This window comes from Narcine bancroftii, unplaced genomic scaffold (assembly GCF_036971445.1).
Source record: "Narcine bancroftii isolate sNarBan1 unplaced genomic scaffold, sNarBan1.hap1 Scaffold_257, whole genome shotgun sequence".
Lineage (NCBI taxonomy): Eukaryota > Metazoa > Chordata > Chondrichthyes > Torpediniformes > Narcinidae > Narcine > Narcine bancroftii.
This window is the reverse complement of record NW_027211992.1, coordinates 1-25,000: the sequence shown is the minus strand read 5'-3', so window position 1 is coordinate 25,000 and position 25,000 is coordinate 1. Positions and strand designations below refer to the sequence as shown.

The window sequence follows — 25,000 nt, the reverse complement described above, 5'->3', positions numbered from 1 at the left end:
TGACTGACTGACTGACTGACCGACCGACCGACTGACTGACTGACTGACTGACTGACTGACTGACTGACTGAATGATGGACTGACTGACTGACTGACTGACTTACTGAATGATGGACTGACTGACTGACTGACTGACTGACTGACTGATTGACTGAATAACTGATTGACATGGATGGACAGATGGATGGATAGACCTCGAACGGGTTTGAGGTGGACGTTCGTATGGACCGACGGTTTGTCTAGCAGAATGTCGGACTGGTGGACTGACATATGGACAGACTGATTGATGGACTGATGTATTGATCAACAGTCGTACTGACGGACGAAAGGTCTGACGGACTGACGCACTGCTGACGTATTGACTAATAGATTGACTAATGTAGAGATGGACTGACAGAAGACTGGACTGACTGTCAGAATGACAGAGTGACAAAAGGCAAGATGATAGGACCGGCAAGCTGACAGATTGAAAGATAAACCGACTGAATAATTGACCGGCTGACTGACTGACTTACAGACTGACTGACTGACTGACTGACTGACTGTCTGACTGACTGACTGACTGACTGACTGACTGACTGACTGACTGACTGACTGACTGACTGACTGACTGACTGAATGATGGACTGACTGACTGACTGACTGACTGACTGACTGACTGACTGACTGACTGACTGACTGACTGACTGACTGACTGACTGACTGACTGACTGACTGACTGACTGACTGACTGACTGACTGACTGACTGACTGACTGACTGAATGATGGAATGACTGACTGACTGACTGACTGAATAACTGATTGACATGGACAGAAGAACGGATAGAACTCGAACGGGTTTGTGATGGACGTTCGTATGGTCCGACGGTTTGTCTAGCAGAATGTCGGACTGGTGGACTGACATATGGACTGACTGAATGATGGACTGACTGACTGACTGACTGACTGACTGACTGACTGACTGACTGACTGACTGGCTGACTGACTGACTGACTGACTGACTGACTGACTGACTGACTGACTGACTGACTGACTGACTGACTGACTGACTGACTGACTGACTGACTGACTGACTGACTGACTGACTGACTGACTGACTGACTGACTGACTGACTGACTGACTGACTGACTGACTGACTGACTGACTGACTGACTGACTGACTGACTGACTGACTGACTGACTGACTGATTGACTGAATAACTGATTGACATGGATGGACAGATGAACGGATAGAACTCGAACGGGTTTGAGGTGGACGTTGGTATGGTCCGACGGTTTGTCTAGCAGAATGTCGGACTGGTGGACTGACATATGGACAGACTGATTGATGGACTGATGTATTGATCAACAAACGTACTGACGGACGAAAGGTCTGACGGACTGACTCACTGCTGACGTATAGACTAATAGACTGACTAATGTAGAGATGGACTGACAGAAGACAGGACTGACTGTCAGAATGACAGACTGACTGAATGATGGAATGACTAACTGACTGACTGACTGACTGACTGACTGACTGACTGACTGACTGACTGACTGACTGACAATGACTACTGACACTGACTGACTGACACTTACTGACTGATGGACTGACTACTGACTGACTGACTGACTGACTGACTGACTAACTGACTGACTGACTGACTGACTGACTGACTGACTGACTGACTGACTGACTGACTGACTGACTGACTGACTGACTGACTGACTGACTGACTGACTGACTGACTGACTGACTGTGACTGACTGACTGACTGACTGACTGACTGACTGAATGATGGACTGACTGACTGACTGATTGACTGACTGACTGACTGAATGATTGACTGAATAACTGATTGACATGGATGGACAGTTGGATTGATGGACCTCGAACGTGTTTTAGGTGGACGTTCGTATGGACCGACGGTTTGTCTAGCAGAATGTCGGACTGGTGGACTGACATATGGACTGACTGATTGATGGACTGATGTATTGATCAACAGACGTACTGACGGACGAAAGGTCTAACGGACTGACGAAATGCTGACGTATTGACTAATAGACTGACTAATGTAGATATGGACTGACAGAAGACAGGACTGACTGTCAGAATGACAGAGTGACAAAAGGCAAGATGATGGGACCGGCAAGCTGACAGATTGAAAGATAAACCGACTGAATAATTGACCGGCTGACTGACTGACTGACAGACTGACTGACTGACTGACTGACTGACTGACTGACTGACTGACTGACTGACTGACTGACTGACTGACTGACTGACTGACTGACTGACTGACTGACTGACTGACTGGCTGACTGACTGACTGACTGACTGACTGACTGACTGACTGACTGAGTTTTTGACTTACTGACTCTTTGATCTACGGACGGACGTACGGACGGATGGAATGCAGATGGAGTAGCACGTGAAAATTCGTATGGATGGACGATGAACTTGCATACTGTCAGACTGGTGGACTGACATATGGACAGATAGATTGATGGACTGATTTACTGATGGACAGAAAAACTGACAGACTAAAGGTCTGATGGACTGATAGATTGGTGTTGACAGAATGATGGATGGACAGATGGACTGACGGACGGATGGGCCGACAGACTGACTGATAGACTGATTAATGTACAGATGGACTGAGAGAAGCATGGACTGACCGGCAGAATGACAGCCCATAGCCCTGTGGGAATTTCAGTCTCCCACAGCCCACAGCTCTGAGGGAATCCCAGTCTCCCCAAGAGAATACCCTGGTGGAAATCCCAGTCTCGCCCAGCCCACAGCCTGATCGGAATCGCAGTCTTCCCATGCCCACCGCCTGGTGTGAATCCCAGTCTCTCCCAACACATAGCCTTATCGGAATCGCAGTCTTCCCCTACCTACCGCCTCGTATGGATCCCTGTCTCCCACAGCTCACAGCCCTGTGTTTATCCCAGTCTTCCCCAGCCCACAGCTCTGTGAGAATCCCAGTCTCCCGTAGTCCACAGCCCTGTGGACATCCCAATCTCCCCCAGTCACAGCCCAGTGTCAATTCCAGTCTCCCCCAGCCCACAGCCCTATGGGAATCCCAGTCTCCCCCAGCCCACACTCCTGTGGGAATCCGTGTCTTCCTCAGCACACAGCCCTATGGGAATCCGATTCTCCCCCACCCCGTTTGAACCACAGTCTCCGAGAGCCCACAGCCCGGTGTGAATCTCAGTCTCCCCAAGCCCACGACCCTTTGGGAATCCCAGTCTCCCCCAGCCCACACTCCTGTGGGAATCCGTGTCTTCCTCAGCACACAGCCCTATGGGAATCCGATTCTCACCCAGCCCACATTCCAGTGTGAATCCCAGTCTCCCCCAGTCACAGCCCGGTGTCAATCCCAGTCTCCCCAAGCCCACGGCCCTGTGGGAATCCCAGTCTCCCCCAGCTCACAGCCAGGTGAGAATCCCAGTATCCCCCAGCCTACAGCCCCGTTTGAACCACAGTCTCCGACAGCCCACAGCACGGTGTGAATCTCAGTCTCCCAAGCCCATACCCCTGTGGGAATTCCAGTCACCCACAGCCACAGCCCTGTGGGAATCTCAGACTCCCCCAGCCCACAGCCCGTTGGGAATCCCAGTCTCTCCCAGCCCATAGCCTGACAGGAATCGCAGACTTCTCCTGCCCACCGCCTGGTGTGAATCGCAGTCACCCCCAGCCCACAGCCCAGTGTGAATCCCAGACTGTCCCAGTGCACAGGCAAGTGTGAATCCCAGTCTCCCCTAACCCACAGCCCTGTATGAATCCCAGTCTGCCACTGCCCACAGCCAGTTTTGAATGCCTGTCTCCTCCAGCCCATTGACCCGTGTGAACCCCAGTCTCCCCCAGCCTACAGCCCGATGCGAATCCCAGTCTCCTCCAGCCCACAGCCCTGTGGTTATCCCAGTCTCCCACAGCCTACAGCTCTGTGGGAATCCCAGTCTCCAGTAGCCCACGGCCCTGTGTGAATCCCTGTCTTCCCCTGCCCACCGCCTAGTGTGAATACGAGTCTCCCCCAGCCCACAGTCGGGTGTGAATCCAGTCTACCGCAGCCAACAGACTGGTGGGAATTCCAGTCTCGCCCAGCCTACAGCCCGGTGTGAACCACAGTGTCCGCCAGCCCACAGCCTGTTGTCAATCCCAGATTCCCCAAGCCCAGACAGCTGTGGGAATTCCAGTCACCCCCAGCCAATAACCCCGTGGGTACCCCAGTCTACCCCAGCCCACAGTCCGGTGTGAATCCAATCTCCCCCAGCCAACAGACTGGTGGGAATTCCAGTCGCTCACAGCCTACAGCCCGGTGTGAACCACAGTCTCAGCCAGTCCACAGCCTGGTGTCAATCCCAGTCTCCCCAAGCCCAGACACCTGTGGGATTTCCTGTCTCCCCCAGCCCACAGTGCGGTGGGAATCCCAGTTTCTCCCTACACATAGCCTGATCGGAATCCCAGTCTTCCCCTACCTACCGCCTCGTAAGAAACCCTGTCTCCCACAGTCAACAGATCTGTGGGTATCCCAGTCTTCCCCAGCCCACAGCTCTGTGAGAATCCCAGTCTCCCGTAGTCCACAGCCCTGTGGCCATCCCAGTCTCCCCCAGCCCACAGCCCTGTGGGAATCCCAGTCTCCCCCAGCCCACACTCCTGTGGGAATCCATGTCTTCTTCAGCACACAGCCCTATGGGAATCCAATTCTCCCCCAGCCCACAGTCCGGTGTGAATCCCAGTCAGCCCCAGCTCACAGCCCGGTGAGAATCCCAGTCTCCCCCAGCCTACAGTCCCGTTTGAAGCACAGTATCCCCCAGCCCACAGCACGCTGTGAATCTCAGTCTCCCAAGCCCATACCCCTGTGGCAATTCCAGTCACCCACAGCCACAGCCCTGTGGGAATCTCAGCCTCCCCCAGCCCACAGCCCGTTGGGAATCCCATTCTATCCCAACCCATAGCCTGACAGGAATCGCAGCCTTCTCCTGCCCACCGCCTGGTGAGAATCGCAGTCACCCCCAGCCCACAGCCCAGTGTGAATCCCAGACTGTCCCAGTGCACAGGCAAGTGTGAATCCCAGTCTCCCCTAACCCACAGCCCTGTGTGAATCCCAGTCTCCCCCAGCCTACCGCCCGATGCGAATCCCAGTCTCCTCCAGCCCACAGCCCTGTGGTTATCCCAGTCTCCCACAGCCTACAGCTCTGTGGGTATCCCAGTCTCTTTAGCCCACGGCCCTGTGTGAATCCCTGTCTTCCCCTGCCCACCGCCTAGTGTGAATACCAGTCTCCCCCAGCCCACAGTCCGGTGTGAATCCAGTCTCCCGCAGCCAACAGACTGGTGGGAATTCCAGTCTCGCCCAGCCTACATCCCGGTGTGAATTACAGTCTCAGCCAGCCCACAGCCTAGTGTCAATCCCAGTCTCCACAAGCCCAGACACCTCTGGGATTTCCAGTCTCCCCCAGCCCACAGTGCGGTGGGAATCCCAGTTTCTCCCAACACATAGCATGATCGGAATGCCAGTCTGACCCTGCTCACCGCCATGTGTAAATCCCTCTCTCCCTCAGCCCACAGCCCAGTGTGAAGACCAGTCTCCCCCAGCTCACAGCCCAGTGTGAAATCCAATCTTCCACAGCCCACAGCCGGATGCGAATCCCAGTCTCCCCCAGCCCACAGCCCTGTGTGAATCCCAGTCTGCCCCTGCCCACAGCCCGTTGTGAATCCCTGTCTCCCCCAGTCCATAGACCCATGTGAAACCCAATATCCCCCAGCCTACAGGCCGATTTGAATCCCAGTCTCGCCCAGCCCACAGCCTGATCGGAATCGCAGTCTTCCCATGCCCACCGCCTGGTGTGAATCCCAGTCACCCCCAGCCCACAGCCCAGTGTAAATCCCAGTCTCCACGAATGCACAGCCCAGTGTGAATCCCAATCTCCCCTAACCCGCAGCCCTATGTGAATCAAAGTCTGCCTGTGCCCACAGCCCATTGTGAATCTCTGTCTCCCCCAGCTCATAGACCCGTGTGAACCCCTGTCTCCCCCAGCCCACAAACCGATGCGAATCCCAGTCTCATCCAGCCCACAGCCCTGTGGTAATGTCATTCTCCCATAGCCCACACATCTGTGGGAATCCCAGTCTCCCGTAGCCCACAGCCCAGTGGCAATCCCAGTCTCCCCCAGCCACTGCCCGGTGTCAATTCCAGTCTCCCCCAGCCCACAGCCCTGTGAGAATCCAAGTCTCTCCCAGCCCACAGCCCGGTGAGCATCTCATCTTTCCACAGCCCACAACCCTATGCGAATCTCAGTCTCCTCCAGCCCACAGCCCTGTGGCAATCTCAGACTCCCCCAGCAACAGCCCTGTGAGATTCCCAGTCTTCCTCAGCACACAGCCCTATGGGAATCTGAGTCTACCCAGACACAAAATGATGGGAATCCGAGTCACCCCCAGCTCTCAGCCCGGTGGGAATTACAGTCTCGCCCATCATACAGCAAGGTGTGAACCAAGTCTCACCCAGCCCACAGCCGGGTGTGAATCCGAGTCTCCCCAACCACAGACACCTGTGGAATTCCAGTTTACCCCAGCCCATAGCCCCGTGTGAAACCCAGTCTCCCCCATCCCACAGCCCAGTGGGAATCCCAGTCTCTCCCAACACATAGCCTGATCGGAATCCCAGTCTTCCCCTACCTACCGCCTCGTAAGAAACCCTGTCTCCCACAGCCCACAGCCCTGTGGGTATCCCAGTCTTCCCCAGCCCACAGCTCTGTGAGAATCCCAGTCTCCCGTAGTCCACAGCCCAGTGGCCATCGCAGTCTACCCCAGTCACAGCCCGGTGTCAATCCCAGTCTCCCCAAGCCGACAAACCGATGCGAATCCCAGTGTCATCCAGCCCACAGCCCTGTGGGAATGTTATTCTCCCATAGCCCACACCTCTGTGGGAATCCCAGTCTCCCGTAGCCCACAGCCCAGTGGCAATCCCAGTCTCCCCCAGCCACTGCCCAGTGTCAATTCCAGTCTCCCACAGCCCACAGCCCTGTGAAAATCCAAGTCTCTCCCAGCCCACAGCCCGATGAGCATCCCATCCTTCCACAGCCCACAACCCTATGCGAATCTCAGTCTCCTCCAGCCCACAGCCCTGTGGCAATCCCAGTCTCCCCCAGCAACAGCCCGGTGTCAATCCCAGTCTCACCCAGCCCACAGCCCTGTGGGAATCCCAGTCTCGCCCAGACCACAGCCCTGTGAGATTCCCAGTCTTCCTCAGCACCCAGCCCTATGGGAATCTGAGTCTACCCAGACACAAAACTATTGGAATCCGAGTCACCCCCCAGCTCTCAGCCCGGTGGGAATCCCAACCTCCCCCAGCCCATAGCCTGGTGGGAATTAGAGTCTCGCCCAGCCTACAGCCAGATGTGAACCACAGTCTCCCCCAGCCCACAGCCCGGAGTGAATCCGAGTCTCCCCAACAACAGACAACTGTGGGAATTCCAGTCTACCCCAGCCCATAGCCCCGTGTGAAACCCAGTCTCCCCCATCCCACAGCCCGGTGGGAATCCCAGTCTCTCCCAACACATAGCCTGATCGGAATCCCAGTCTTCCCCTACCTACCGCCTCGTAAGAAACCCTGTCTCCCACAGTCAACAGATCTGTGGGTATCCCAGTCTTCCCCAGCCCACAGCTCTGTGAGAATCCCAGTCTCCCGTAGTCCACAGCCCTGTGGCCATCCCAGTCTCCCCCAGCCCACAGCCCTGTGGGAATCCCAGTCTCCCCCAGCCCACACTCCTGTGGGAATCCATGTCTTCTTCAGCACACAGCCCTATGGGAATCCAATTCTCCCCCAGCCCACAGTCCGGTGTGAATCCCAGTCAGCCCCAGCTCACAGCCCGGTGAGAATCCCAGTCTCCCCCAGCCTACAGTCCCGTATGAAGCACAGTATCCCCCAGCCCACAGCACGCTGTGAATCTCAGTCTCCCAAGCCCATACCCCTGTGGGAATTCCAGTCACCCACAGCCACAGCCCTGTGGGAATCTCAGCCTCCCCCAGCCCACAGCCCGTTGGGAATCCCATTCTATCCCAACCCATAGCCTGACAGGAATCGCAGCCTTCTCCTGCCCAACGCCTGGTGAGAATCGCAGTCACCCCCAGCCCACAGCCCAGTGTGAATCCCAGACTGTCCCAGTGCACAGGCAAGTGTGAATCCCAGTCTCCCCTAACCCACAGCCCTGTGTGAATCCCAGTCTGCCCCTGCCCACAGCCAGTTTTGAATCCCTGTCACCCCCAGCCCATAGACCCGTGTGAACCCCAGTCTCCCCCAGCCTACCACCCGATGCGAATCCCAGTCTCCTCCAGCTCACAACCCTGTGGTTATCCCAGTCTCCCACAGCCTACAGCTCTGTGGGTATCCCACTCTCTTTAGCCCACGGCCCTGTGTGAATCCCTGTCTTCCCCTGCCCACCGCCTAGTGTGAATACCAGTCTCCCCCATCCCACAGTCCGGTGTGAATCCAGTCTCCCGCAGCCAACAGACTGGTGGGAATTCCAGTCTCGCCCAGCCTACATCCCGGTGTGAATTACAGTCTCAGCCAGCCCACAGCCTAGTGTCAATGCCAGTCTCCACAAGCCCAGACACCTCTGGGATTTCCAGTCTCCCCCAGCCCACAGTGCGGTGGGAATCCCAGTTTCTCCCAACACATAGCATAATCGGAATGCCAGTCTTCCCCTGCTCACCGCCATGTGTGAATCCCTCTCTCCCTCAGCCCACAGCCCAGTGTGAAGACCAGTCTCCCCCAGCTCACAGCCCAGTGTGAAATCCAATCTTCCACAGCCCACAGCCGGATGCGAATCCCAGTCTCCCCCAGCCCACAGCCCTGTGTGAATCCCAGTCTGCCCCTGCCCACAGCCCGTTGTGAATCCCTGTCTCCCCCAGTCCATAGACCCATGTGAAACCCAATCTCCCCCAGCCTACAGGCCGATTTGAATCCCAGTCTCGCCCAGCCCACAGCCTGATCGGAATCGCAGTCTTCCCATGCCCACCGCCTGGTGTGAATCCCAGTCACCCCCAGCCCACAGCCCAGTGTAAATCCCAGTCTCCACGAATGCACAGCCCAGTGTGAATCCCAATCTCCCCTAACCCGCAGCCCTATGTGAATCAAAGTCTGCCTGTGCCCACAGCCCATTGTGAATCCCTGTCTCCCCCAGCTCATAGACCCGTGTGAACCCCTGTCTCCCCCAGCCCACAAACCGATGCGAATCCCAGTCTCATCCAGCCCACAGCCCTGTGGTAATGTCATTCTCCCATAGCCCACACATCTGTGGGAATCCCAGTCTCCCGTAGCCCACAGCCCAGTGGCAATCCCAGTCTCCCCCAGCCACTGCCCGGTGTCAATTCCAGTCTCCCCCAGCCCACAGCCCTGTGAGAATCCAAGTCTCTCCCAGCCCACAGCCCGGTGAGCATCTCATCCTTCCACAGCCCACAACCCTATGCGAATCTCAGTCTCCTCCAGCCCACAGCCCTGTGGCAATCCCAGACTCCCCAAGCAACAGCCCGGTGTCAATCCCAGTCTCCCCCAGCCCACAGCCCTGTGGGAATCCCAGTCTCGGCCAGACCACAGCCCTGTGAGATTCCCAGTCTTCCTCAGCACACAGCCCTATGGGAATCTGAGTCTACCCAGACACAAAATGATGGGAATCCGAGTCACCCCCAGCTCTGAGCCCGGTGGGAATTACAGTCTCGCCCATCCTACAGCAAGGTGTGAACCAAGTCTCACCCAGCCCACAGCCGGGTGTGAATCCGAGTCTCCCCAACCACAGACACCTGTGGAATTCCAGTTTACCCCAGCCCATAGCCCCGTGTGAAACCCAGTCTCCCCCATCCCACAGCCCAGTGGGAATCCCAGTCTCTCCCAACACATAGCCTGATCGGAATCCCAGTCTTCCCCTACCTACCGCCTCGTAAGAAACCCTGTCTCCCACAGCCCACAGCCCTGTGGGTATCCCAGTCTTCCCCAGCCCACAGCTCTGTGAGAATCCCAGTCTCCCGTAGTCCACAGCCCAGTGGCCATCGCAGTCTACCCCAGTCACAGCCCGGTGTCAATCCCAGTCTCCCCAAGCCGACAAACCGATGCGAATCCCAGTGTCATCCAGCCCACAGCCCTGTGGGAATGTCATTCTCCCATAGCCCACACCTCTGTGGGAATCCCAGTCTCCCGTAGCCCACAGCCCAGTGGCAATCCCAGTCTCCCCCAGCCACTGCCCAGTGTCAATTCCAGTCTCCCTCAGCCCACAGCCCTGTGAAAATCCAAGTCTCTCCCAGCCCACAGCCCGATGAGCATCCCATCCTTCCACAGCCCACAACCCAATGCGAATCTCAGTCTCCTCCAGCCCACAGCCCTGTGGCAATCCCAGTCTCCCCCAGCAACAGCCCGGTGTCAATCCCAGTCTCCCCCAGCCCACAGCCCTGTGGGAATCCCAGTCTCGCCCAGACCACAGCCCTGTGAGATTCCCAGTCTTCCTCAGCACCCAGCCCTACGGGAATCTGAGTCTACCCAGACACAGAACTATTGGTATCCGAGTCACCCCCCAGCTCTCAGCCCGGTGGGAATCCCAGCCTCACCCAGCCCATAGCCTGGTGGGAATTAGAGTCTCGCCCAGCCTACAGCCAGATGTGAACCACAGTCTCCCCCAGCCCACAGCCCGGAGTGAATCCGAGTCTCCCCAACCACAGACAACTGTGGGAATTCCAGTCTACCCCAGCCCATAGACCCGTGTGAAACCCAGTCTCCCCCATCCCACTGCCCGGTGGGAATCCCAGTCTCTCCCAACACATAGCCTGATCGGAATCCCAGTCTTCCCCTACCTACCGCCTCGTAAGAAACCCTGTCTCCCACAGTCAACAGATCTGTGGGTATCCCAGTCTTCCCCAGCCCACAGCTCTGTGAGAATCCCAGTCTCCCGTAGTCCACAGCCCTGTGGCCATCCCAGTCTCCCCCAGCCCACAGCCCTGTGGGAATCCAAGTCTCCCCCAGCCCACACTCCTGTGGGAATCCATGTCTTCTTCAGCACACAGCCCTATGGGAATCCAATTCTCCCCCAGCCCACAGTCCGGTGTGAATCCCAGTCAGCCCCAGCTCACAGCCCGGTGAGAATCCCAGTCTCCCCCAGCCTACAGTCCCGTATGAAGCACAGTATCCCCCAGCCCACAGCACGCTGTGAATCTCAGTCTCCCAAGCCCATACCCCTGTGGGAATTCCAGTCACCCACAGCCACAGCCCTGTGGGAATATCAGCCTCCCCCAGCCCACAGCCCGTTGGGAATCCCATTCTATCCCAACCCATAGCCTGACAGGAATCGCAGCCTTCTCCTGCCCACCGCCTGGTGAGAATCGCAGTCACCCCCAGCCCACAGCCCAGTGTGAATCCCACACTGTCCCAGTGCACAGGCAAGTGTGAATCCCAGTCTCCCCTAACCCACAGCCCTGTGTGAATCCCAGTCTGCCCCTGCCCACAGCCAGTTTTGAATCCCTGTCACCCCCAGCCCATAGACCCGTGTGAACCCCAGTCTCCCCCAGCCTACCACCCGATGCGAATCCCAGTCTCCTCCAGCTCACAACCCTGTGGTTATCCCAGTCTCCCACAGCCTACAGCTCTGTGGGTATCCCACTCTCTTTAGCCCACGGCCCTGTGTGAATCCCTGTCTTCCCCTGCCCACCGCCTAGTGTGAATACCAGACTCCCCCATCCCACAGTCCGGTGTGAATCCAGTCTCCCGCAGCCAACAGACTTGTGGGAATTCCAGTCTCGCCCAGCCTACTAACCGGTGTGAACCACAGTGTCCGCCAGCCCACAGCCTGGTGTCAATCCCAGATTCCCCAAGCCCAGACACCTGTGGGAATTGCAGTCACCCCCAGCCCATAATCCCGTGGGTATCCCAGTCTCCCCCAGCCCACAGTCCGGTGTGAATCCAGTCTCCCGCAGCGAACAGACTGGTGGGAATTCCAGTCTCTTCCAGCCTACATCCCGGTGTGAATTACAGACTCAGCCAGCCCACAGCCTGGTGTCAATCCCAGTCTCCACAAGCCCAGACACCTGTGGGATTTCCAGTCTCCCCCAGCCCACAGTGCGGTGGGAATCCCAGTTTCTCCCAACACATAGCATGATCGGAATGCCAGTCTTCCCATGCTCACCGCCATGTGTGAATCCCTCTCTCCCTCAGCCCACAGCCCAGTGTGAAGCCCAGTCTCCCCCAGCTCACAGCCCAGTGTGAAATCCAATCTTCCACAGCCCACAGCCGGATGCGAATCCCAGTCTCCCCAGCCCACAGCCCTGTGTGAATCCCTGTCTGCCCCTGCCCACAGCCCGTTGTGAATCCCTGTCTCCCCCAGTCCATAGACCCGTGTGAAACCCAGTCACCCCCAGCCCACAGCCCAGTGTAAATCCCAGTCTCCACGAATGCACAGCCCAGTGTGAATCCCAATCTCCCCTAACCCACAGCCCTATGTGAATCAAAGTCTGCCTCTGCCCACAGCCCGTTGTGAATCCCTGTCTCCCCCAGCCCATAGACCAGTGTGAACCCCTGTCTCCCCCAGCCCACAAACCGATGCGAATCCCAGTCTCATCCAGCCCACAGCCCTGTGGGAATGTCATTCTCCCAAAGCCCACACCTCTGTGGGAATCCCAGTCTCCCGTAGCCCACAGCACAGTGGCAATCCCAGTCTCCCCCAGCCACTGCCCGGTGTCAATTCCAGTCTCCCCCAGCCCACAGCCCTGTGAGAATCCAAGACTCTCCCAGCCCACAGCCCGGTGAGCATCTCATCCTTCCACAGCCCACAACCCTATGCGAATCTCAGTCTCCTCCAGCCCACAGCCCTGTGGCAATGCCAGTCTCCCCCAGCAACAGACCGGTGTCAATCCCAGTCTCCTCCAGCCCACAGCCCTGTGGTTATCCCAGTCTCCCACAGCCTACAGCTCCGTGGGATCCCAGTCTCCCGTAGCCCACGGCCCTGTGTGAATCCCTATCTTCCCCTGCACACCGCCTAGTGTGAATACCAGTCTCCCCCAGCCCACAGTCCGGTGTGAAACCGGTCTCCCGCAGCCAACAGACTGGTGGGAATTCCAGTCTCGCCCAGCCTACTACCCGGTGTGAACCACAGTGTCCGCCAGCCCACAGCCTAGTGTCAATCCCAGTCTCCACAAGCCCAGACACCTGTGGGATTTCCAGTCTCCCCCAGCCCACAGTGCGGTGGGAATCCCAGTTTCTCCCAACACATAGCATGATCGGAATGCCAGTCTTCCCCTGCTCACCGCCATGTGTGAATCCCTCTCTCCCTCAGCCCACAGCCCAGTGTGAAGCCCAGTCTCCCCCAGCTCACAGCCCAGTGTGAAATCCAATCTTCCACAGCCCACAGCCGGATGCGAATCCCAGTCTCCCCCAGCCCACAGCCCTGTGTGAATCCCAGTCTGCCCCTGCCCACAGCCCGTTGTGAATCCCTGTCTCCCCCAGTCCATAGACCCATGTGAAACCCAATCTCCCCCAGCCTACAGGCCGATTTGAATCCCAGTCTCGCCCAGCCCACAGCCTGATCGGAATCGCAGTCTTCCCATGCCCACCGCCTGCTGTGAATCCCAGTCACCCCCAGCCCACAGCCCAGTGTAAATCCCAGTCTCCACGAATGCACAGCCCAGTGTGAATCCCAATCTCCCCTAACCCGCAGCCCTATGTGAATCAAAGTCTGCCTGTGCCCACAGCCCATTGTGAATCCCTGTCTCCCCCAGCCCATAGACCCGTGTGAACCCCTGTCTCCCCCAGCCAACAAACCGATGCGAATCCCAGTCTCATCCAGCCCACAGCCCTGTGGGAATGTCATTCTCCCATAGCCCACACATCTGTGGGAATCCCAGTCTCCCGTAGCCCACAGCCCAGTGGCAATCCCAGTCTCCCCCAGCCACTGCACGGTGTCAATTCCAGTCTCCCCCAGCCCACAGCCCTGTGAGAATCCAAGTCTCTCCCAGCCCACAGCCCAGTGTGAATCCCAGACTGTCCCAGTGCACAGGCAAGTGTGAATCCCAGTCTCCCCTAACCCACAGCCCTGTGTGAATCCCAGTCTGCCCCTGCCCACAGCCAGTTTTGAATCCCTGTCACCCCCAGCCCATAGACCCGTGTGAACCCCAGTCTCCCCCAGCCTACCACCCGATGCGAATCCCAGTCTCCTCCAGCTCACAACCCTGTGGTTATCCCAGTCTCCCACAGCCTACAGCTCTGTGGGTATCCCACTCTCTTTAGCCCACGGCCCTGTGTGAATCCCTGTCTTCCCCTGCCCACCGCCTAGTGTGAATACCAGTCTCCCCCAGCCCACAGTCCGGTGTGAATCCAGTCTCCCGCAGCCAACAGACTGGTGGGAATTCCAGTCTCGCCCAGCCTACATCCCGGTGTGAATTACAGTCTCAGCCAGCCCACAGCCTAGTGTCAATGCCAGTCTCCACAAGCCCAGACACCTCTGGGATTTCCAGTCTCCCCCAGCCCACAGTGCGGTGGGAATCCCAGTTTCTCCCAACACATAGCATGATCGGAATGCCAGTCTTCCCCTGCTCACCGCCATGTGTGAATCCCTCTCTCCCTCAGCCCACAGCCCAGTGTGAAGACCAGTCTCCCCCAGCTCACAGCCCAGTGTGAAATCCAATCTTCCACAGCCCACAGCCGGATGCGAATCCCAGTCTCCCCCAGCCCACAGCCCTGTGTGAATCCCAGTCTGCCCCTGCCCACAGCCCGTTGTGAATCCCTGTCTCCCCCAGTCCATAGACCCATGTGAAACCCAATCTCCCCCAGCCTACAGGCCGATTTGAATCCCAGTCTCGCCCAGCCCACAGCCTGATCGGAATCGCAGTCTTCCCATGCCCACCGCCTGGTGTGAATCCCAGTCACCCCCAGCCCACAGCCCAGTGTAAATCCCAGTCTCCACGAATGCACAGCCCAGTGTGAATCCCAATCTCCCCTAACCCGCAGCCCTATGTGAATCAAAGTCTGCCTGTGCCCACAGCCCATTGTGAATCCCTGTCTCCCCCAGCTCATAGACCCGTGTGAACCCCTGTCTCCCCCAGCCCACAAACCGATGCGAATCCCAGTCTCATCCAGCCCACAGCCCTGTGGTAATGTCATTCTCCCATAGCCCACACATCTGTGGGAATCCCAGTCTCCCGTAGCCCACAGCCCAGTGGCAATCCCAGTCTCCCCCAGCCACTGCCCGGTGTCAATTCCAGTCTCCCCCAGCCCACAGCCCTGTGAGAATCCAAGTCTCTCCCAGCCCACAGCCCGGTGAGCATCTCATCCTTCCACAGCCCACAACCCTATGCGAATCTCAGTCTCCTCCAGCCCACAGCCCTGTGGCAATCCCAGACTCCCCAAGCAACAGCCCGGTGTCAATCCCAGTCTCCCCCAGCCCACAGCCCTGTGGGAATCCCAGTCTCGGCCAGACCACAGCCCTGTGAGATTCCCAGTCTTCCTCAGCACACAGCCCTATGGGAATCTGAGTCTACCAGACACAAAATGATGGGAATCCGAGTCACCCCCAGCTCTGAGCCCGGTGGGAATTACAGTCTCGCCCATCCTACAGCAAGGTGTGAACCAAGTCTCACCCAGCCCACAGCCGGGTGTGAATCCGAGTCTCCCCAACCACAGACACCTGTGGAATTCCAGTTTACCCCAGCCCATAGCCCCGTGTGAAACCCAGTCTCCCCCATCCCACAGCCCAGTGGGAATCCCAGTCTCTCCCAACACATAGCCTGATCGGAATCCCAGTCTTCCCCTACCTACCGCCTCGTAAGAAACCCTGTCTCCCACAGCCCACAGCCCTGTGTGTATCCCAGTCTTCCCCAGCCCACAGCTCTGTGAGAATCCCAGTCTCCCGTAGTCCACAGCCCAGTGGCCATCGCAGTCTACCCCAGTCACAGCCCGGTGTCAATCCCAGTCTCCCCAAGCCGACAAACCGATGCGAATCCCAGTGTCATCCAGCCCACAGCCCTGTGGGAATGTCATTCTCCCATAGCCCACACCTCTGTGGGAATCCCAGTCTCCCGTAGCCCACAGCCCAGTGGCAATCCCAGTCTCCCCCAGCCACTGCCCAGTGTCAATTCCAGTCTCCCTCAGCCCACAGCCCTGTGAAAATCCAAGTCTCTCCCAGCCCACAGCCCATGAGCATCCCATCCTTCCACAGCCCACAACCCAATGCGAATCTCAGTCTCCTCCAGCCCACAGCCCTGTGGCAATCCCAGTCTCCCCCAGCAACAGCCCGGTGTCAATCCCAGTCTCCCCCAGCCCACAGCCCTGTGGGAATCCCAGTCTCGCCCAGACCACAGCCCTGTGAGATTCCCAGTCTTCCTCAGCACCCAGCCCTACGGGAATCTGAGTCTACCCAGACACAAAACTATTGGAATCCGAGTCACCCCCCAGCTCTCAGCCCGGTGGGAATCCCAGCCTCACCCAGCCCATAGCCTGGTGGGAATTAGAGTCTCGCCCAGCCTACAGCCAGATGTGAACCACAGTCTCCCCCAGCCCACAGCCCGGAGTGAATCCGAGTCTCCCCAACCACAGACAACTGTGGGAATTCCAGTCTACCCCAGCCCATAGCCCCGTGTGAAACCCAGTCTCCCCCATCCCACAGCCCGGTGGGAATCCCAGTCTCTCCCAACACATAGCCTGATCGGAATCCCAGTCTTCCCCTACCTACCGCCTCGTAAGAAACCCTGTCTCCCACAGTCAACAGATCTGTGGGTATCCCAGTCTTCCCCAGCCCACAGCTCTGTGAGAATCCCAGTCTCCCGTAGTCCACAGCCCTGTGGCCATCCCAGTCTCCCCCAGCCCACAGCCCTGTGGGAATCCAAGTCTCCCCCAGCCCACACTCCTGTGGGAATCCATGTCTTCTTCAGCACACAGCCCTATGGGAATCCAATTCTCCCCCAGCCCACAGTCCGGTGTGAATCCCAGTCAGCCCCAGCTCACAGCCCGGTGAGAATCCCAGTCTCCCCCAGCCTACAGTCCCGTATGAAGCACAGTATCCCCCAGCCCACAGCACGCTGTGAATCTCAGTCTCCCAAGCCCATACCCCTGTGGGAATTCCAGTCACCCACAGCCACAGCCCTGTGGGAATATCAGCCTCCCCCAGCCCACAGCCCGTTGGGAATCCCATTCTATCCCAACCCATAGCCTGACAGGAATCGCAGCCTTCTCCTGCCCACCGCCTGGTGAGAATCGCAGTCACCCCCAGCCCACAGCCCAGTGTGAATCCCACACTGTCCCAGTGCACAGGCAAGTGTGAATCCCAGTCTCCCCTAACCCACAGCCCTGTGTGAATCCCAGTCTGCCCCTGCCCACAGCCAGTTTTGAATCCCTGTCACCCCCAGCCCATAGACCCGTGTGAACCCCAGTCTCCCCCAGCCTACCACCCGATGCGAATCCCAGTCTCCTTCAGCTCACAACCCTGTGGTTATCCCAGTCTCCCACAGCCTACAGCTCTGTGGGTATCCCACTCTCTTTAGCCCACGGCCCTGTGTGAATCCCTGTCTTCCCCTGCCCACCGCCTAGTGTGAATACCAGACTCCCCCATCCCACAGTCCGGTGTGAATCCAGTCTCCCGCAGCCAACAGACTGGTGGGAATTCCAGTCTCGCCCAGCCTACTAACCGGTGTGAACCACAGTGTCCGCCAGCCCACAGCCTGGTGTCAATCCCAGATTCCCCAAGCCCAGACACCTGTGGGAATTGCAGTCACCCCCAGCCCATAATCCCGTGGGTATCCCAGTCTCCCCCAGCCCACAGTCCGGTGTGAATCCAGTCTCCCGCAGCGAACAGACTGGTGGGAATTCCAGTCTCTTCCAGCCTACATCCCGGTGTGAATTACAGACTCAGCCAGCCCACAGCCTGGTGTCAATCCCAGTCTCCACAAGCCCAGACACCTGTGGGATTTCCAGTCTCCCCCAGCCCACAGTGCGGTGGGAATCCCAGTTTCTCCCAACACATAGCATGATCGGAATGCCAGTCTTCCCATGCTCACAGCCATGTGTGAATCCCTCTCTCCCTCAGCCCACAGCCCAGTGTGAAGCCCAGTCTCCCCCAGCTCACAGCCCAGTGTGAAATCCAATCTTCCACAGCCCACAGCCGGATGCGAATCCCAGTCTCCCCAGCCCACAGCCCTGTGTGAATCCCTGTCTGCCCCTGCCCACAGCCCGTTGTGAATCCCTGTCTCCCCCAGTCCATAGACCCGTGTGAAACCCAGTCACCCCCAGCCCACAGCCCAGTGTAAATCCCAGTCTCCACGAATGCACAGCCCAGTGTGAATCCCAATCTCCCCTAACCCACAGCCCTATGTGAATCAAAGTCTGCCTCTGCCCACAGCCCGTTGTGAATCCCTGTCTCCCCCAGCCCATAGACCAGTGTGAACCCCTGTCTCCCCCAGCCCACAAACCGATGCGAATCCCAGTCTCATCCAGCCCACAGCCCTGTGGGAATGTCATTCTCCCAAAGCCCACACCTCTGTGGGAATCCCAGTCTCCCGTAGCCCACAGCACAGTGGCAATCCCAGTCTCCCCCAGCCACTGCCCGGTGTCAATTCCAGTCTCCCCCAGCCCACAGCCCTGTGAGAATCCAAGACACTCCCAGCCCACAGCCCGGTGAGCATCTCATCCTTCCACAGCCCACAACCCTATGCGAATCTCAGTCTCCTCCAGCCCACAGCCCTGTGGCAATCCCAGTCTCCCCCAGCAACAGACCGGTGTCAATCCCAGTCTCCTCCAGCCCACAGCCCTGTGGTTATCCCAGTCTCCCACAGCCTACAGCTCCGTGGGATCCCAGTCTCCCGTAGCCCACGGCCCTGTGTGAATCCCTATCTTCCCCTGCACACCGCCTAGTGTGAATACCAGTCTCCCCCAGCCCACAGTCCGGTGTGAATCCGGTCTCCCGCAGCCAACAGACTGGTGGGAATTCCAGTCTCGCCCAGCCTACTACCCGGTGTGAACCACAGTGTCCGCCAGCCCACAGCCTGGTGTCAATCCCAGATTCCCCAAGCCCAGACACCTGTGGGAATTCCAGTCACCCCCAGCACATAACCCCGTGGGTATCCCAGTCTCCCCCAGCCCACAGTCCGGTGTGAATCCAGTCTCCCGCAGCGAACAGACTGGTGGGAATTCCAGTCTCTTCCAGCCTACATCCCGGTGTGAATTACAGTCTCAGCCAGCCCACAGCCTAGTGTCAATCCCAGTCTCCACAAGTCCAGACAACTGTGGGATTTCCAGTCTCCCCCAGCCCACAGTGCGGTGGGAATCCCAGTTTCTCCCAACACATAGCATGATCGGAATGCCAGTCTTCCCCTGCTCACCGCCATGTGTGAATCCCTCTCTCCCTCAGCCCACAGCCCAGTGTGAAGCCCAGTCTCCCCCAGCTCACAGCCCAGTGTGAAATCCAATCTTCCACAGCCCACAGCCGGATGCGAATCCCAGTCTCCCCCAGCCCACAGCCCTGTGTGAATCCCAGTCTGCCCCTGCCCACAGCCCGTTGTGAATCCCTGTCTCCCCCAGTCCATAGACCCATGTGAAACCCAATCTCCCCCAGCCTACAGGCCGATTTGAATCCCAGTCTCGCCCAGCCCACAGTCTGATCGGAATCGCAGTCTTCCCATGCCCACCGCCTGCTGTGAATCCCAGTCACCCCCAGCCCACAGCCCAGTGTAAATCCCAGTCTCCACGAATGCACAGCCCAGTGTGAATCCCAATCTCCCCTAACCCGCAGCCCTATGTGAATCAAAGTCTGCCTGTGCCCACAGCCCATTGTGAATCCCTGTCTCCCCCAGCCCATAGACCCGTGTGAACCCCTGTCTCCCCCAGCCCACAAACCGATGCGAATCCCAGTCTCATCCAGCCCACAGCCCTGTGGGAATGTCATTCTCCCATAGCCCACACATCTGTGGGAATCCCAGTCTCCCGTAGCCCACAGCCCAGTGGCAATCCCAGTCTCCCCCAGCCACTGCACGGTGTCAATTCCAGTCTCCCCCAGCCCACAGCCCTGTGAGAATCCAAGTCTCTCCCAGCCCACAGCCCAGTGTGAATCCCAGACTGTCCCAGTGCACAGGCAAGTGTGAATCCCAGTCTCCCCTAACCCACAGCCCTGTGTGAATCCCAGTCTGCCCCTGCCCACAGCCAGTTTTGAATCCCTGTCACCCCCAGCCCATAGACCCGTGTGAACCCCAGTCTCCCCCAGCCTACCACCCGATGCGAATCCCAGTCTCCTCCAGCTCACAACCCTGTGGTTATCCCAGTCTCCCACAGCCTACAGCTCTGTGGGTATCCCACTCTCTTTAGCCCACGGCCCTGTGTGAATCCCTGTCTTCCCCTGCCCACCGCCTAGTGTGAATACCAGTCTCCCCCAGCCCACAGTCCGGTGTGAATCCAGTCTCCCGCAGCCAACAGACTGGTGGGAATTCCAGTCTCGCCCAGCCTACATCCCGGTGTGAATTACAGTCTCAGCCAGCCCACAGCCTAGTGTCAATGCCAGTCTCCACAAGCCCAGACACCTCTGGGATTTCCAGTCTCCCCCAGCCCACAGTGCGGTGGGAATCCCAGTTTCTCCCAGCCCACAGTCCGGTGTGAATCCAGTCTCCCGCAGCGAACAGACTGGTGGGAATTCCAGTCTCTTCCAGCCTACATCCCGGTGTGAATTACAGACTCAGCCAGCCCACAGCCTGGTGTCAATCCCAGTCTCCACAAGCCCAGACACCTGTGGGATTTCCAGTCTCCCCCAGCCCACAGTGCGGTGGGAATCCCAGTTTCTCCCAACACATAGCATGATCGGAATGCCAGTCTTCCCATGCTCACCGCCATGTGTGAATCCCTCTCTCCCTCAGCCCACAGCCCAGTGTGAAGCCCAGTCTCCCCCAGCTCACAGCCCAGTGTGAAATCCAATCTTCCACAGCCCACAGCCGGATGCGAATCCCAGTCTCCCCAGCCCACAGCCCTGTGTGAATCCCTGTCTGCCCCTGCCCACAGCCCGTTGTGAATCCCTGTCTCCCCCAGTCCATAGACCCGTGTGAAACCCAGTCACCCCCAGCCCACAGCCCAGTGTAAATCCCAGTCTCCACGAATGCACAGCCCAGTGTGAATCCCAATCTCCCCTAACCCACAGCCCTATGTGAATCAAAGTCTGCCTCTGCCCACAGCCCGTTGTGAATCCCTGTCTCCCCCAGCCCATAGACCAGTGTGAACCCCTGTCTCCCCCAGCCCACAAACCGATGCGAATCCCAGTCTCATCCAGCCCACAGCCCTGTGGGAATGTCATTCTCCCAAAGCCCACACCTCTGTGGGAATCCCAGTCTCCCGTAGCCCACAGCACAGTGGCAATCCCAGTCTCCCCCAGCCACTGCCCGGTGTCAATTCCAGTCTCCCCCAGCCCACAGCCCTGTGAGAATCCAAGACTCTCCCAGCCCACAGCCCGGTGAGCATCTCATCCTTCCACAGCCCACAACCCTATGCGAATCTCAGTCTCCTCCAGCCCACAGCCCTGTGGCAATGCCAGTCTCCCCCAGCAACAGACCGGTGTCAATCCCAGTCTCCTCCAGCCCACAGCCCTGTGGTTATCCCAGTCTCCCACAGCCTACAGCTCCGTGGGATCCCAGTCTCCCGTAGCCCACGGCCCTGTGTGAATCCCTATCTTCCCCTGCACACCGCCTAGTGTGAATACCAGTCTCCCCCAGCCCACAGTCCGGTGTGAAACCGGTCTCCCGCAGCCAACAGACTGGTGGGAATTCCAGTCTCGCCCAGCCTACTACCCGGTGTGAACCACAGTGTCCGCCAGCCCACAGCCTAGTGTCAATCCCAGTCTCCACAAGCCCAGACACCTGTGGGATTTCCAGTCTCCCCCAGCCCACAGTGCGGTGGGAATCCCAGTTTCTCCCAACACATAGCATGATCGGAATGCCAGTCTTCCCCTGCTCACCGCCATGTGTGAATCCCTCTCTCCCTCAGCCCACAGCCCAGTGTGAAGCCCAGTCTCCCCCAGCTCACAGCCCAGTGTGAAATCCAATCTTCCACAGCCCACAGCCGGATGCGAATCCCAGTCTCCCCCAGCCCACAGCCCTGTGTGAATCCCAGTCTGCCCCTGCCCACAGCCCGTTGTGAATCCCTGTCTCCCCCAGTCCATAGACCCATGTGAAACCCAATCTCCCCCAGCCTACAGGCCGATTTGAATCCCAGTCTCGCCCAGCCCACAGCCTGATCGGAATCGCAGTCTTCCCATGCCCACCGCCTGCTGTGAATCCCAGTCACCCCCAGCCCACAGCCCAGTGTAAATCCCAGTCTCCACGAATGCACAGCCCAGTGTGAATCCCAATCTCCCCTAACCCGCAGCCCTATGTGAATCAAAGTCTGCCTGTGCCCACAGCCCATTGTGAATCCCTGTCTCCCCCAGCCCATAGACCCGTGTGAACCCCTGTCTCCCCCAGCCAACAAACCGATGCGAATCCCAGTCTCATCCAGCCCACAGCCCTGTGGGAATGTCATTCTCCCATAGCCCACACATCTGTGGGAATCCCAGTCTCCCGTAGCCCACAGCCCAGTGGCAATCCCAGTCTCCCCCAGCCACTGCACGGTGTCAATTCCAGTCTCCCCCAGCCCACAGCCCTGTGAGAATCCAAGTCTCTCCCAGCCCACAGCCCAGTGTGAATCCCAGACTGTCCCAGTGCACAGGCAAGTGTGAATCCCAGTCTCCCCTAACCCACAGCCCTGTGTGAATCCCAGTCTGCCCCTGCCCACAGCCAGTTTTGAATCCCTGTCACCCCCAGCCCATAGACCCGTGTGAACCCCAGTCTCCCCCAGCCTACCACCCGATGCGAATCCCAGTCTCCTCCAGCTCACAACCCTGTGGTTATCCCAGTCTCCCACAGCCTACAGCTCTGTGGGTATCCCACTCTCTTTAGCCCACGGCCCTGTGTGAATCCCTGTCTTCCCCTGCCCACCGCCTAGTGTGAATACCAGTCTCCCCCAGCCCACAGTCCGGTGTGAATCCAGTCTCCCGCAGCCAACAGACTGGTGGGAATTCCAGTCTCGCCCAGCCTACATCCCGGTGTGAATTACAGTCTCAGCCAGCCCACAGCCTAGTGTCAATGCCAGTCTCCACAAGCCCAGACACCTCTGGGATTTCCAGTCTCCCCCAGCCCACAGTGCGGTGGGAATCCCAGTTTCTCCCAACACATAGCATGATCGGAATGCCAGTCTTCCCCTGCTCACCGCCATGTGTGAATCCCTCTCTCCCTCAGCCCACAGCCCAGTGTGAAGACCAGTCTCCCCCAGCTCACAGCCCAGTGTGAAATCCAATCTTCCACAGCCCACAGCCGGATGCGAATCCCAGTCTCCCCCAGCCCACAGCCCTGTGTGAATCCCAGTCTGCCCCTGCCCACAGCCCGTTGTGAATCCCTGTCTCCCCCAGTCCATAGACCCATGTGAAACCCAATCTCCCCCAGCCTACAGGCCGATTTGAATCCCAGTCTCGCCCAGCCCACAGCCTGATCGGAATCGCAGTCTTCCCATGCCCACCGCCTGGTGTGAATCCCAGTCACCCCCAGCCCACAGCCCAGTGTAAATCCCAGTCTCCACGAATGCACAGCCCAGTGTGAATCCCAATCTCCCCTAACCCGCAGCCCTATGTGAATCAAAGTCTGCCTGTGCCCACAGCCCATTGTGAATCCCTGTCTCCCCCAGCTCATAGACCCGTGTGAACCCCTGTCTCCCCCAGCCCACAAACCGATGCGAATCCCAGTCTCATCCAGCCCACAGCCCTGTGGTAATGTCATTCTCCCATAGCCCACACATCTGTGGGAATCCCAGTCTCCCGTAGCCCACAGCCCAGTGGCAATCCCAGTCTCCCCCAGCCACTGCCCGGTGTCAATTCCAGTCTCCCCCAGCCCACAGCCCTGTGAGAATCCAAGTCTCTCCCAGCCCACAGCCCGGTGAGCATCTCATCCTTCCACAGCCCACAACCCTATGCGAATCTCAGTCTCCTCCAGCCCACAGCCCTGTGGCAATCCCAGACTCCCCAAGCAACAGCCCGGTGTCAATCCCAGTCTCCCCCAGCCCACAGCCCTGTGGGAATCCCAGTCTCGGCCAGACCACAGCCCTGTGAGATTCCCAGTCTTCCTCAGCACACAGCCCTATGGGAATCTGAGTCTACCAGACACAAAATGATGGGAATCCGAGTCACCCCCAGCTCTGAGCCCGGTGGGAATTACAGTCTCGCCCATCCTACAGCAAGGTGTGAACCAAGTCTCACCCAGCCCACAGCCGGGTGTGAATCCGAGTCTCCCCAACCACAGACACCTGTGGAATTCCAGTTTACCCCAGCCCATAGCCCCGTGTGAAACCCAGTCTCCCCCATCCCACAGCCCAGTGGGAATCCCAGTCTCTCCCAACACATAGCCTGATCGGAATCCCAGTCTTCCCCTACCTACCGCCTCGTAAGAAACCCTGTCTCCCACAGCCCACAGCCCTGTGTGTATCCCAGTCTTCCCCAGCCCACAGCTCTGTGAGAATCCCAGTCTCCCGTAGTCCACAGCCCAGTGGCCATCGCAGTCTACCCCAGTCACAGCCCGGTGTCAATCCCAGTCTCCCCAAGCCGACAAACCGATGCGAATCCCAGTGTCATCCAGCCCACAGCCCTGTGGGAATGTCATTCTCCCATAGCCCACACCTCTGTGGGAATCCCAGTCTCCCGTAGCCCACAGCCCAGTGGCAATCCCAGTCTCCCCCAGCCACTGCCCAGTGTCAATTCCAGTCTCCCTCAGCCCACAGCCCTGTGAAAATCCAAGTCTCTCCCAGCCCACAGCCCATGAGCATCCCATCCTTCCACAGCCCACAACCCAATGCGAATCTCAGTCTCCTCCAGCCCACAGCCCTGTGGCAATCCCAGTCTCCCCCAGCAACAGCCCGGTGTCAATCCCAGTCTCCCCCAGCCCACAGCCCTGTGGGAATCCCAGTCTCGCCCAGACCACAGCCCTGTGAGAT

General features: G+C 58.3%; 3 protein-coding genes across 3 annotated transcripts; all 3 read left to right on the top strand.

Annotated features, from left to right (window-relative positions):
* The first annotated feature begins 1,868 nt into the window (after positions 1–1,868).
* LOC138750766 (mucin-2-like) lies at positions 1,869–12,775 on the top strand. The gene is made up of 29 exons (XM_069912890.1): positions 1,869–1,913; positions 2,712–3,095; positions 3,186–3,426; positions 3,474–3,726; positions 3,822–3,934; positions 4,117–4,911; positions 5,083–5,192; positions 5,286–5,458; positions 5,550–5,664; positions 5,754–5,900; positions 5,992–6,073; positions 6,162–6,440; positions 6,605–6,879; positions 6,994–7,183; positions 7,519–8,025; positions 8,214–8,374; positions 8,468–8,640; positions 8,732–8,846; positions 8,936–9,082; positions 9,174–9,255; positions 9,344–9,590; positions 9,838–10,129; positions 10,244–10,467; positions 10,803–11,275; positions 11,464–11,624; positions 11,718–11,856; positions 11,904–12,093; positions 12,185–12,296; positions 12,524–12,775. Exons 1-29 carry the CDS (start codon positions 1,869–1,871, stop codon positions 12,773–12,775), a joined length of 6,477 nt encoding a protein of 2,158 aa, XP_069768991.1.
* Positions 12,776–15,077: 2,302 nt separating this feature from the next.
* LOC138750765 (uncharacterized) lies at positions 15,078–18,632 on the top strand. The gene is made up of 10 exons (XM_069912889.1): positions 15,078–15,114; positions 15,203–15,449; positions 15,696–15,987; positions 16,102–16,324; positions 16,626–17,132; positions 17,321–17,481; positions 17,575–17,713; positions 17,761–17,950; positions 18,042–18,153; positions 18,381–18,632. The coding sequence occupies exons 1-10, from the start codon at positions 15,078–15,080 to the stop codon at positions 18,630–18,632; spliced, it is 2,160 nt and encodes a 719-aa protein (XP_069768990.1).
* Positions 18,633–18,662: 30 nt separating this feature from the next.
* Positions 18,663–21,444, top strand: LOC138750764 (uncharacterized). The gene is made up of 12 exons (XM_069912888.1): positions 18,663–18,832; positions 18,921–19,033; positions 19,081–19,270; positions 19,362–19,476; positions 19,566–19,712; positions 19,804–19,890; positions 19,997–20,081; positions 20,133–20,289; positions 20,358–20,457; positions 20,539–20,762; positions 20,854–20,965; positions 21,193–21,444. Exons 1-12 carry the CDS (start codon positions 18,663–18,665, stop codon positions 21,442–21,444), a joined length of 1,752 nt encoding a protein of 583 aa, XP_069768989.1.
* Positions 21,445–25,000: the final 3,556 nt, after the last annotated feature.

Bases quoted from the DNA above. Each gene is read 5' to 3' on its own strand.
- LOC138750766 (XM_069912890.1), top strand. From the start codon at position 1,869: ATGGACCTCGAACGTGTTTTAGGTGGACGTTCGTATGGACCGACG. The intron at 9,591-9,837 runs GTGAGATTCCCA...TGTGAAACCCAG, and splicing joins CTCGGCCAGACCACAGCCCT to TCTCCCCCATCCCACAGCCC. The intron at 11,625-11,717 runs GTATCCCACTCT...CCCATCCCACAG, and splicing joins CACAGCCTACAGCTCTGTGG to TCCGGTGTGAATCCAGTCTC.
- LOC138750764 (XM_069912888.1), top strand. From the start codon at position 18,663: ATGCGAATCTCAGTCTCCTCCAGCCCACAGCCCTGTGGCAATCCCAGT. The intron at 20,763-20,853 runs GTGGGAATCCCA...TCTCTCCCTCAG, and splicing joins CTCCCCCAGCCCACAGTGCG to CCCACAGCCCAGTGTGAAGC. The intron at 20,966-21,192 runs GTGTGAATCCCT...TGTCTCCCCCAG, and splicing joins TCTCCCCAGCCCACAGCCCT to CCCATAGACCAGTGTGAACC.
- LOC138750765 (XM_069912889.1), top strand. From the start codon at position 15,078: ATGCGAATCCCAGTCTCATCCAGCCCACAGCCCTGTG. The intron at 15,450-15,695 runs GTGAGATTCCCA...TGTGAAACCCAG, and splicing joins CTCGGCCAGACCACAGCCCT to TCTCCCCCATCCCACAGCCC. The intron at 17,714-17,760 runs GTGGGAATTGCA...TGGGTATCCCAG, and splicing joins TTCCCCAAGCCCAGACACCT to TCTCCCCCAGCCCACAGTCC.